This window comes from Vespula pensylvanica, chromosome 9 (assembly GCF_014466175.1).
Source record: "Vespula pensylvanica isolate Volc-1 chromosome 9, ASM1446617v1, whole genome shotgun sequence".
In the NCBI taxonomy this organism is placed as follows: domain Eukaryota; kingdom Metazoa; phylum Arthropoda; class Insecta; order Hymenoptera; family Vespidae; genus Vespula; species Vespula pensylvanica.
The window spans coordinates 7,853,825-7,865,868 of NC_057693.1; the positions used below are offsets into that span (position 1 = coordinate 7,853,825).

Here is a 12,044-nt window from a genome sequence, read left to right on the forward strand (position 1 = left end):
AAATAATTTTTATTTAATATTTAAGTACATGTAAATAACATTTAGAAAGTATAAGTCATTCGTGTGTTGAATATCAACAGCTGAAGGCATGTATTTATATTATATGACTAGGAATTTTGTAAACATGTGAATTACTCCTATGAACGGTATATATATATGTGCGCATAAAAAATGGACGCTCGGCTGTAAAGAGTGTATCGAGCGCTTCGTAGATTGGTAACGATGCTTTCTATTTACGGAAAGCACATTATTATACAAGCGTACCAAAAGAAAAGAATTACACATTTTTTTTTTTTTATTGGAATTGTAATTTCATTGTTCAATGCGTGAATAACGAAATATTATATTAATTTTATTATTAATTTATAATGCAGCAATTTTTAAATGTGTTAATCATTGATTATATTTTTTTAGCATAAAAATTAGAAAATAATATACACACAATATGAATTTACGAGAACCAAAAAAGAAGCTGAGGGCAAAAGTACAAAATAAATCTCCTTTACCAATTACATTAAATGAAACAGAATGGGTTGTTTATACAGCTTATCTTACAGACATTGGATCTTGCATTATCGATTCAGATGAAATTGCAGCAGTGCATTCCATGGTTAATTATTATCTTCAAAAAAAAATTATTTTTTTTGTTTATAAATTTATGTTTCAAAATTATTTTTAAGTCTATAAAATATATATATGTATATATATATGTGTGTTTCATGATATATTATTCAATCGATGATATATCATGAAACATGCAGATTTTCTTTTTTTTATTTAGGGATTTTTTGGTAAGGGTTCTTTATCAAGAAGCTATCCATCATTTGGAAAAGCTAGATATGGAGCACCACCTCTTATTAGAAATAGGCAATGGGCTCGTCGACAAGAGTGGTCACAAGAAGTTAAACTACTTGATGAAGAATTCTATCAAGAAAATAATTATGATAAAAATTCTATAAAATCAATGAAAAATGATGATTGTGATGCTAATGTATCAAATCAATCTACAGATACTAAGGAAAAAGAAGGTATGATTGTTATGCAAATTTTAAAATTAAAAAGCCATAAAAGAAAAAATAACTATCATATTATTTTATTCTATATTAATTCTTTTGATTCAGCAATAGAACCATCCAATAATGAAAAGAAACATGATGAACCAGATATTATGGAAATTCATGTAAATATACCTAACATGATAAAAAATAAAGACGACAAACAAATAATCAATGATAATGAATTCTGTGAAATAGTTCCTTGTTCTGAAGAAGATGTATGTGTACTTATTAATAAAGAATCTATAAAAGATATTGACCAATCAATGGTTAAAGAAAGTGATAAAAAGATTTTAGAAGATCATCATATAGATTTAGATAATTCAGACAATTGTGATTCAGTAACAGCAAGTGCACATATTAAAAAGAGGAAAAATAATATACAAGGACAGTTATTAATTCTGCCGGACAGTGATTCAGAGACAGAAAATTATCTAGAAAATATCAAACCAAGAATTGAATCTGAAAGTTTTCCAGTTAGAGAATCTCTACATATGACTTTTGAAGAAACCTTTTTTCTTATGTTTGGTTTAGGTTGTTTGCAATTAATTCATTTTGATGGTACTTTAATGGATATTAATAATGCTTGGTTGTATTTTTCCAAAGAAGATACAAATTTTGTACAAAAATATGTTGTATACCATTATTTCCGAAGCAAGGGTTGGGTAGTTAAACCAGGCCTTAAATATGGAGGAGACTTTTGTCAGTATTACTTTTCTTATGTAATATAAACAAATAACTTTATATACTTGATATTTTGGATCATTATTTTAAAATTTCATCATTTTAGTATTGTACAAAGAAGGGCCACCATTTTATCATGCTTCTTATATAGTAATAATAGATGTAGTGGATGCAGATTTATTGACTATAATTCCCAGTAAATCTATGCGAAAAATGACCTGGAGTAACTTATTTGGTTTAGATCGCTTATCTGAAAGTGCTGCTAAGGTAACATATATAAGTAATAAGTAGAAAAGTTTGTATGGTTATAAAATTAATACCATAAACTTTATTATGTTATTAATAATATCGATAATTGATTTCTCAGTTGAGGAATACTAATTTTTTTTATAGGAAATATTATTTGCTCAAGTTTTGTGGCCTTCGTCAATATCTTTGAATTCTGGCCCATCCAGTCCATGTATGCTATCTGAATTCACAGTGAGAGAATTATTATGGAGGCGATGGAATCCGAAACAAAATCAAGATGTAATGATTGTAGAAGAAGAAGAAGATGAAGATTCATGTTAAAAGCAGTCAATATATAATTTATTTTGAAATATCTGATTGCAAAAATAAAAATCAGTATTTTTATCATTTGTTTTTTATAACTTAAATTTTATACTTTTTAAGTCTTATAATAAATGTAACATAAATAATATGTTTATAATTATTAATGAATTCATTTAATACTCTTTATTAAGTTATAAAAAATCTTTAATCTTTAAAAGTAAGTTAATTTATTGATTTTGTAGCAAATATTAGTTTCCAATTAATCAAAAATATATATATTTTTTTTAATTTTATTTCAATATAATTACAAATAATTCAATACTATTTACAATCTTAAAGAATTACTAAAAAGATATTTGCATAAGTTATATTACATTAATTGATTTTGAAACTACTGCATTTTTTTAAATTTTTTTGGTATATTTGTTCTTCTATATTCACTTCTTTCTTGAAGATATATTTGTTTACATTCCTCTTGAAAATCTTTATCATAAAACCATTTTTCTAAACATCCTTTTAATTTATTATTTTCTTTTCTACATTTGAATATCATCATGAAATTATTTTCTTTACAACATTTTGTGAATTCTATAAAATGCATATATTATATAACTTATAAGAATATTAAATAATTTATTTAACTAGGATTTTACCTTCAACTTCAGGTATACATTTCTCTTTTTTTGTCTTATCTCTTATTATTTGTGGTATAAGTACATCTATTTCAACCTTTCTTAAAGTTTTATCATCAGGATCACCTGTATAATGTAATATTTTTATATTTAATAACTTAAAAACAAAACATAATAAAAGAAAAAAAAAGTAAATTTGTTTGGATTTTTACAAGATAGAAACCATAATTTTTTTCTTTTATCTGTCCATTTATTTGTAAAATTTATTAAGAGTTAACCTATTACAAAGAAGAATTATTATATATGATAAATAAATAACCTCATATTTTTATTATAAAATATATATTAAAATGAAATAAAATATGACAATTTCCATTATTACAGCTACCTATTCCATGTGGCCCTGCTCCGTACTTTGGTGGAAGGATTCCTGACATCTTATTTGTTTCGATTGTTTAAATATTTTCAGATTCCCTAAATGTGAGTAAAGCTATAATGTAGTTCCTTCCAGTTCCGCCATTCTAAGTATTCATACGCCGCGCTGGTGAGTCTGCACATTTGAGAATTGTCAGTTTATAAGAAATGATTGGATTATATTGTGGATTATATATATTTCTTTTGTGCAGTTGAATATAAAACTATATATTAATTATTTATTAACGTGAATTTGAATTATTTGGTATGTAATACGCTAAAGTATAATATATAAAAAGAAAAATTTATACGACCAAGCTATTAGTTAACCTCTATTATACTGTATCAGTGTAGCTTACAATTTAAAAAATATTTCTTATGTACCTATATAAGCTTTTTTATTTAATTTAAATGTTCAAGATAAAGAAAAATGGATAGACTTCTACGACTGGGTGGTGGTTTACCAGCTCCATTGAATCAAGGACCTCCACCATCAGATGCACCTGTCGTTGATACTGCAGAACAAGTATTTTATTTATATTTTATTGTAATTCACTTATTCAATTATTATTCTATAATTTATCGTATATTTCAAGGTATACATTTCATCATTGGCACTTTTAAAAATGCTGAAACATGGCCGAGCTGGAGTACCTATGGAAGTTATGGGTTTGATGTTAGGCGAATTTGTAGATGATTATACTGTTCGTGTAATCGATGTTTTTGCCATGCCACAAACGGGAACTGTAATAATTAATATATATTTATTTTTAATTTAAGTAGCTTTAGTTAAGTATTAAATATATTTCTTCAATATTTAGGGAGTGAGTGTAGAAGCGGTTGACCCAGTATTTCAAGCTAAAATGTTGGATATGCTTAAACAGACTGGTAGACCAGAAATGGTTGTAGGTTGGTACCATTCTCACCCAGGATTTGGTTGTTGGTTATCTGGAGTAGATATCAATACACAACAGTCATTTGAAGCACTCAGCGAAAGAGCTGTTGCTGTTGTCATTGATCCTATCCAATCAGTGAAAGGAAAAGTGGTTATTGATGCATTTAGATTAATCAATCCTAACATGATGGCAAGTATTTCAAGAATAATAAAATTTTTTTTATATAATTTTTTATATTAATTATATAATTATATAATTTTTACGTTGTTATAGGTTCTAGGTCAAGAACCTCGGCAAACTACATCAAATTTAGGTCATCTACAGAAACCTTCTGTCCAAGCCTTAATACATGGATTAAATCGTCATTATTATAGCATTAGTATCAACTATCGTAAAAATGAATTAGAGCAAAAGATGTTATTAAATTTACATAAAAAGACTTGGATGGATGGTCTCACTCTTGCTGAATACTCAGAACATAGTAGACTTAATGAAAATATTGTTTCTGAAATGCTTGAACTTGCTAAAAACTATAATAAGGTATGTTCTATTGTGATTTTCTTAATACATAATTTTATTTAGGATATAAAATACTATTGTATTGTATTACTTCTAAATCTGCAGGCATTGGAAGATGAAGAAAAAATGACACCTGAGCAATTGGCTATTAAAAACGTCGGTAAACAAGATCCAAAACGTCATTTAGAAGAAAAAGTTGATACACTTATGGCTACAAATATTGTACAATGTTTAGGAGCTATGCTTGATACAGTTGTATTCAAATAACTATTTCTTAAAATACATATTGAAGTATGATCTTTAAAATAAATTTTTTAAATGGAAATACAAGTATATTTTGTATTCCTATGATTTATAATACAATTTTAATGTAAAGATATTTTTACAGTTAATCCATACTTCTTATATAATATTGTTTTTATAAACTTTAATCAAAATAAGATTGTTTTTAAAAACATAATACAATTCCCCGCTAAACGTACATAATCCTTATTTTTTGAAAATAAGGTATAACAAATACATACGTACATACATATATATATATATATATATTTAAACAGAAACGTACAAACTTCTGATTAAAGCAAAAATGATTTTCACACTATTGCTATTTTATTGTCTCTATTTGAATATACTTACTCCTCTATTGTTTCCAGATGTTATTATATAGATCAGTAATGCGCATATAAATCCTTCAATTCTAAACAAAATAATATCATAGTGTGGATAATGCAATACAATAAAATTGATGAATATTAATATGATAGTTATAAGAATTTGCTAAGGAGAAACAAAAAAATTCAGATAAGGAACAATTGGCTTTGTAAGTCAATTTTGCACATCTCTGATCTAAAACGAAACTAAAATAATAAAATCAAATTAAACGTCTGATAATTAGAAACATCTATTCAATGTAAAAAATATTCAATCTACTATGTAATAATTAGGTCAATTATAAAAATTGAAAAAATATATAATACCTACAGATGTTTGTAGTAATTGTATTTTGTATGTATATACATGGAACAATTGCAGTAAAATACTAACTCCTTATAATCCTTTTTAAAGGATTGTTATAGTTGCTCAAACTATTTGTATATTACATCATAGAATATACATATCTTCAAATGCATCAAAACATAGAGAATCTGATTTCGTATCATTAAACTTTAGATCACGTATTGTATAAAGTTGTTCGTTTCGTGGAAAAATTTATCTTACAAGATAATATTCGTTTGTATAATTACATTCTTATTTAAAACTCAATGTCATCATAATCTGAATATCAAATTATTCTCATCAGTGTTTAAATGATGACATCTTTTAAATAAAATTGAAAAAGACTAAAATGTTATAAAGATATCTTAATAGTATTTCTATACTGTTTGTGGGATTTTATGAATATTATTACAAAAAATTTTTTAGAATTAAAAAAAAAAAAAAAAAGTAGATTAAACTAGCTCGAAAGTGCAGTTTCTTGTTCTTTAGCCTTTTTCTTTTTCTTTTTTTTCTTTTCTTCTTTTACAGATACATCCTAAAAGACAAAATTGATCTATTGATTAATATTTTCACTAATCAATTAATAAACTACTTTAGTAGTGAATTCTTCCTTACCATAGTTTCACCTTCTTTTTCTTCAATTTTTTCAGAATCTTCACCTTCTATATCTTGTTTTTCCTTTTCCTTTTCCTTTTCCTTTTCCTTTTTCTTTTTCTTTTTATCTTTCTTTTCTTTCTTTTTTTCTTTCGGCGAAGTTAATTCCTGATCTTCACTTTCCTTTTTAACTATATCTTCTGTAACACTTACTGTACTTTCATATTTTCTTTTTTTACCAGCAACTTCTGTTACTCCATTATTTTCAGACTGCAAAATTATTTTAGTCATTAAATATTTATTATATTTATATTTACTGCAAATCATAGTAATATAATACATTAGAAGTTGTGCAAATTACCTTGACATCAACTGTACTAGAATAATCAGCATAATTCTGTAACCAATCAGCAGGTGTATTTTCATTTGGTTTACCATGTTTATCTAATTTCCCTTCAATTATCATTCGTTTTTTTATCGACGCTTTAGGTCCCAGACCCCACCTCCTTGGATATGCATCTCTTTCCATAATAACACGTTTAATTTTAGCTGCTACACCATGATCACAAGCAGTCATTGTAGGAGATGTCATTAATGCTACACCTATATATCAGCAATAAATTAAATATTGATTATACTGAAACAATTGTTAATAATAATTGATTTACTTATAACACGTATAGCGTATTACTTATAACTACATATAGCAATGAATTTTATACAGCATTATTGTTATTTTGAAATTAAATTTACCAAGTGCTATAGCTTCGCCTTTCGTAGTTACAATTACAATTTCTTGATTAAGTTCAATACCATCATCATACATCAGAATGCCTGGTAACATTATTTTGGCTCCATAACAAATTGCATTTACCTATTAATGTATTTTGTATAAATAACATTAAAATATTTGTATTGTTTTTCTTCTTTTTTAGAAATATTGAATACATACAGCACTGTCTTTGACAATTATCCTTTTATGATTTACGAGAAGTGCTTCCAATGGTTTTATTACTCTTCTTAAGTAGGATTCATCTCCATGATTATCATATAACCATTGGGCATCAAGAATATCATGCATAGTCACCATATTATCTTTTTCAGATTGAATACCAGAACGACTTCTTCGTAAATCCTGCATTTGGCAACCAGTGCCCAAGAAGAGCCCAAGATGAACACATATAGTCCTGATATATGTACCAGCTTCACAACTAATATGAAATACTCCCATATTACGTTCTTCATCATAATCTAAAAACTTGCTTTCATAGACAGTTCTAACACGCAATTGTCTTTTAACTGCAGATATAAGAGGAGGCCTTTGAAACAATGCACCACGTAACTTCTCTAATGCTTGATGTACCTATAATGATACGTATATATTGTAATTAATATATTTACGAAAATTACATACATATATGAATTTTTATAAATAAACAATAAATTTACTTTTTGAACACTTTCAGGTGCTGAATGGAGTTTAAATACTCCCACATATTCTTTTCCTGCTGATTGTTGGGATTTTGCTAGTCTTGTTGCTCTATCAATACACACAATCAAACAACCTGATACTTTAGGATCCAAAGTACCAGAATGACCAGTTTTTTCTACTTTTAAAATTCTCTTTATCCAAGCTACGACTTCATGTGATGATGGATTGCAAGGCTTATCAAGATTGATACAACCTGATTTTATATATTCAGATAATGAGCGATGAAGTGGGGTAGAACCACTAGTTAAGGGAGTAAAATGTTTCGTCCGAGTAAACATTTTGTCAAAATTCTGTAATAAAAAAATGTTATTTACAGGTCAAGCAAGAAAATGAATATATTGAACAATAATATAAAATAAAAACATCATAAACCAATTAGCTGACAAGTTAAATACAAACCTTAAATAAAAGTGGCCAATCCTCGCAATTTAATTTTACCTCTTCAGTGGACGGTTTAATTTCACATTCCATAATAGCTTGAATCTCTCCAAGAGATTTTTTTTTATCTTTTTTCTTAATTTTCTCTGTAATAGTAATGCCGATTTTAACCTCTTATACAATTTCAATTTATGTTTTCTACAACTTATAATTTTACATATTGATATTATGATAAATGGTAAAGGAAAGAAGTATATATAATAATAAAGATTTGATAACATATTTATCAATCTTTTTCAAAAAAAACATAGACTGAATCAATTGAATGTCCGGAGAGCACGTGTTTACTAAAACGTGGGCATATAAAAGGCGCGAGAAGCAATTATTTATCGAACAATATAATGTCTGAAGAATGACACGAATAATGTAAACAATTAATAGAGCTAGATTAAATACAATTCGCATTATAATTTAATTATAGAAATTACCATTTTCTGCCATTTTTATATGGATAATAAAGTAAATTAATGGATTAAAGATGAACTGCAAATTACTCGCCGCATACACGCAATCACATTGATGGACGCCACACGCACATGTCCGGAAAGTAAGCGATTAATATCGACTTTATAAGGTCGATATATTGATATATATCGATTGAATTCGATTTATATCGATTCACTAATATTATAATAAAAATTTAAAAATATCGAGCAAATTTGTTCAATTATTAACTAAAAAAATCTTTACAAATACATTTTTTATTTTTAAATAATCAAAAAACAAAATATCGAATTTTTTTCATGTATCATAATTTTTATTAGAAATTTGAATAATCCATACATGTATTTCTCTTTTATTTATCACAGAGCACGCCACCATCGATGTTGTTCCGTTTTCGCGGTAAACTGTTAAGAGTTAAAGTAAGTTGAAATAAATAAAATATCACAGATGCCGAATATCAATGCAACATGTTCGTACCGAACTTAGAAAAAGAATTTTACAATGTAATACAAAGAGATGTAAGTTGAAATGTTACTTTAGTATATATGTAAAAAATAATGAATTAGCTTTTCCTTTTAGGTTAAATTATAATATTATTGTTCAGTTTATATTTTCGAATATTTTAAAAAATAATATATATACATATGTAAGAAAATATGTCACTAATAATATTTAAGTAGAATGGAAGAAAAAAAATTTTGCTTAATTCCCTTGATATTATATAATATAAGGTCAAAATAATTTTATAAAATAATAAAATGTTAATACATTAAAATAAATCACTTATATATTCTTCTTTTAATGCAGAGATGTTTATTATTAGTAAACTTTGACATAGATGCAATTTGTGCCTGTAGAATTTTACAACAATTATTTAAAAATGATAACATATTATATACGCTTGTACCTGTACAAGGTATACAAGATATGGTTCAGGCAATAGAAGAAAATTGTGAAGAGGTAAACATAATATTTTTATGTAATTTATTGACCTTTAATAAACAAACTAATTTAATGTTTCTTATAGGTAAAAAATATTATCATGATAAATTGCGGTGGTACAATAGACTTAGTAGAACTTTTACAACCTCCAGAATCTATAACATTTTTTATAATTGACAGTCATAGACCATATGATTTGTGTAACATATATTCAGAATATCAAATACGTATTCTTGGAAAACCAGATACTGAGGATGACATTCCAGAATATAATGATGTGTTCAGGGATGATTCGGTAAATATTAAATATAATTCTTTTTTTTTCAATTTGATATAATAATATAATCATATCCATTATTTTTAGTCAGAAGATGAAAATGCTTCAAATGATAACTCTGATGATGGTGATAGTGAACCTAGAGAGGTAAAAAGACGTAGATTAAATGAAGAAGATCTAATAAAGAGACAAGAAAAAAGATTGTGGGCTGAAAATAGAGCGACAATTCTTTTTAATTATTCACAATATAGCTATTATGGAAAATCTGTATGTATTATATAGACAAAATACATGATATGATTATAGTATTTATTTTTACAATGTTAATTTATAGAGTGCAGTACTTATTTTTGAAATGGCTTGGCACATGTCTAAAGATAATTTGGACATGTTATGGTGGGCTATAATTGGTTCAACAGAACAGGCCATTCTTAGCAAAGTAGAATCACAAACAAGCATACTCGAAGAAGGTACACTTCAATCACATGTTTCAAGACTAACTCATAAACAAGGTATAAATACTGATAAACAACAAGAACAGAGTGTAGTTAGAATAACTTATGATAAAGAGTATCCTTTTATGTATATTATTTTAAGTTCAATAGAATAAAGTGCAATAAGTATTTTTCTTATGGAATCTGTAGTCTTCGACTTGTACTTTATCGTCATTGGACTGTTGAGGCAAGTCTTAGACATTCAATACCAACTGCAGTATCGCTACGACTTTGGTCTATTAGGGGAGAACAACGTTTGAAAGAACTTTTAGCAGAAATGGGATTACCATTAGCGCAATCAAGACAACGTTTCACTGCTATGGATCTCACACTTAGACAGGAATTTAGACAAATGGTAGAAAAATTAGCTGGAAAATACAATGTTGATAGAATTATTGGTACTAGTTTCACATTACAATATGGTTATCGATTTAAATATTGTGCGTCCGATATAGTTTATGCAATGCTAGCTTTAATGGAATCTACTGTGAGTAATTATTGTTTTTGTATTTAGATTAAATCGAAAGTTTGATTATTTATCGATATTCATATTTTATAGACAAAAGAAAGATTACCACAGCGTTGTTTCTTGGATGCATTGGATTGTTTATCACGCACAAAAAAGGAGCTCTTAGAAAATGGTATAGAGAAAGCCAAACTTATGCTTAGCAACATTTTTAAGACTGCACAAGTTATACTAGAAATGAAGCAAATTATAAATACTGGTTCATTTCTTTATATTGTTGTTCCGGATGGTACATTAGATAGTCGTTTGTTTGCTCATCCTCATCCATTAATCATGCTAGCTCAATTCATTTTGAAAGCACATGTACATTCATCTAAAAGTAAACGTGCACGTGAATGGCCTTTAGTTGCAACAGCTTCATTCAGTCCTGAAGAGGCTACATGTTTGATCATTGGCATTCCACCAATATGCGAAGATCAGCCACGGAGGTACCAAATATGTTTTCCATAATTTTATTATTATTGATTGGAATATAAATGCAATATTTTGTTTGTTGTAGTTTATTTGGGAAAGCGTTTGAACAAGCAGCTAAAAATACAGGTTCATATATCAATGCTGATTACTTTGATACAACAAGTAAGATCTATTTGATTAACATACAAGTGTTATTGTTCCATAATGTTTTATATCATTTTAATTTTTTTGCAGTAGTAAGACTGAAGGTCGAAGAGAGACCGAAATTTTTTGATGCTCTGGCAGCACTTCTTACTTGAAAATAAGATAAAAGTAATTGTCAATGTGTTATAAATCATGCGAATTTTACAAAATATGACTATAAGATGCATTTAGTATAATTTATCTACTTTATGTAACACTACAGCATAATATTATTTTAACATTAAGAACATAAATAACTTTAAGATATTGTAATATATGATATGTACATTTGTACAGTTGTAAATCATTAAGAGGACACATGTGTTTAGTGTGATTAGTATGAATGCGAACGAAGTGTATTTGTAAATCAAAAATTTTTATTGACTTAACATATAAAAACACAATATCATTGAGGTTGGAATCAGATTTTGTATGTTGTATACATTATTTTTTTTTAATATTATTGTAAAAGTAAAAATTGAAAAAAAA

General features: G+C 26.9%; 5 protein-coding genes across 13 annotated transcripts; 3 read left to right on the forward strand and 2 right to left on the reverse strand.

The window, feature by feature from the left end:
- The first annotated feature begins 180 nt into the window (after nucleotides 1-180).
- LOC122632001 (tRNA-splicing endonuclease subunit Sen2) lies at nucleotides 181-2,373 on the forward strand. Of its 7 annotated transcripts, none has more exons than XM_043818341.1 (6): nucleotides 181-216; nucleotides 415-610; nucleotides 782-1,028; nucleotides 1,122-1,757; nucleotides 1,846-2,006; nucleotides 2,133-2,373. In XM_043818341.1, the coding sequence occupies exons 2-6, from the start codon at nucleotides 446-448 to the stop codon at nucleotides 2,307-2,309; spliced, it is 1,386 nt and encodes a 461-aa protein (XP_043674276.1). In that variant the 5' UTR covers nucleotides 181-216; nucleotides 415-445; the 3' UTR covers nucleotides 2,310-2,373. The 7 variants fall into 7 exon arrangements, with proteins under 7 accessions (XP_043674276.1, XP_043674282.1, XP_043674280.1 ...); XM_043818347.1 differs by lacking the exon at nucleotides 181-216 and having other exon boundaries at nucleotides 224-484; nucleotides 558-610; XM_043818342.1 differs by lacking the exon at nucleotides 181-216 and adding an exon at nucleotides 246-306.
- A 176-nt stretch (nucleotides 2,374-2,549) lies between these two features.
- LOC122631432 (COX assembly mitochondrial protein homolog) lies at nucleotides 2,550-3,476 on the reverse strand. Its single transcript, XM_043817108.1, has 3 exons — nucleotides 3,312-3,476; nucleotides 2,945-3,049; nucleotides 2,550-2,879 (listed from the first exon to the last, which is right to left on the reverse strand). Exons 1-3 carry the CDS (start codon nucleotides 3,358-3,360, stop codon nucleotides 2,683-2,685), a joined length of 351 nt encoding a protein of 116 aa, XP_043673043.1. The 5' UTR covers nucleotides 3,361-3,476; the 3' UTR covers nucleotides 2,550-2,682.
- LOC122631431 (26S proteasome non-ATPase regulatory subunit 14) lies at nucleotides 3,465-5,077 on the forward strand. Of its 2 annotated transcripts, none has more exons than XM_043817106.1 (6): nucleotides 3,465-3,602; nucleotides 3,758-3,863; nucleotides 3,934-4,083; nucleotides 4,159-4,422; nucleotides 4,507-4,773; nucleotides 4,858-5,077. In XM_043817106.1, exons 2-6 carry the CDS (start codon nucleotides 3,768-3,770, stop codon nucleotides 5,017-5,019), a joined length of 939 nt encoding a protein of 312 aa, XP_043673041.1. In that variant the 5' UTR covers nucleotides 3,465-3,602; nucleotides 3,758-3,767; the 3' UTR covers nucleotides 5,020-5,077. The 2 variants fall into 2 exon arrangements, with proteins under 2 accessions (XP_043673041.1, XP_043673042.1); XM_043817107.1 differs by having other exon boundaries at nucleotides 3,474-3,602; nucleotides 3,748-3,863.
- A 660-nt stretch (nucleotides 5,078-5,737) lies between these two features.
- LOC122631429 (H/ACA ribonucleoprotein complex subunit 4) lies at nucleotides 5,738-8,812 on the reverse strand. Its single transcript, XM_043817104.1, has 8 exons — nucleotides 8,704-8,812; nucleotides 8,237-8,361; nucleotides 7,795-8,127; nucleotides 7,298-7,708; nucleotides 7,099-7,219; nucleotides 6,707-6,948; nucleotides 6,367-6,615; nucleotides 5,738-6,286 (listed from the first exon to the last, which is right to left on the reverse strand). The coding sequence occupies exons 1-8, from the start codon at nucleotides 8,714-8,716 to the stop codon at nucleotides 6,209-6,211; spliced, it is 1,572 nt and encodes a 523-aa protein (XP_043673039.1). The 5' UTR covers nucleotides 8,717-8,812; the 3' UTR covers nucleotides 5,738-6,208.
- Nucleotides 8,813-9,098: 286 nt separating this feature from the next.
- LOC122631428 (cell division control protein 45 homolog) lies at nucleotides 9,099-11,976 on the forward strand. Of its 2 annotated transcripts, XM_043817102.1 has the most exons (10): nucleotides 9,099-9,237; nucleotides 9,527-9,679; nucleotides 9,747-9,956; nucleotides 10,026-10,205; nucleotides 10,273-10,508; nucleotides 10,583-10,919; nucleotides 10,992-11,073; nucleotides 11,305-11,386; nucleotides 11,458-11,534; nucleotides 11,607-11,976. In XM_043817102.1, exons 1-10 carry the CDS (start codon nucleotides 9,187-9,189, stop codon nucleotides 11,669-11,671), a joined length of 1,473 nt encoding a protein of 490 aa, XP_043673037.1. In that variant the 5' UTR covers nucleotides 9,099-9,186; the 3' UTR covers nucleotides 11,672-11,976. The 2 variants fall into 2 exon arrangements, with proteins under 2 accessions (XP_043673037.1, XP_043673036.1); XM_043817101.1 differs by having other exon boundaries at nucleotides 10,992-11,386.
- The last annotated feature ends 68 nt before the right edge of the window (nucleotides 11,977-12,044 follow it).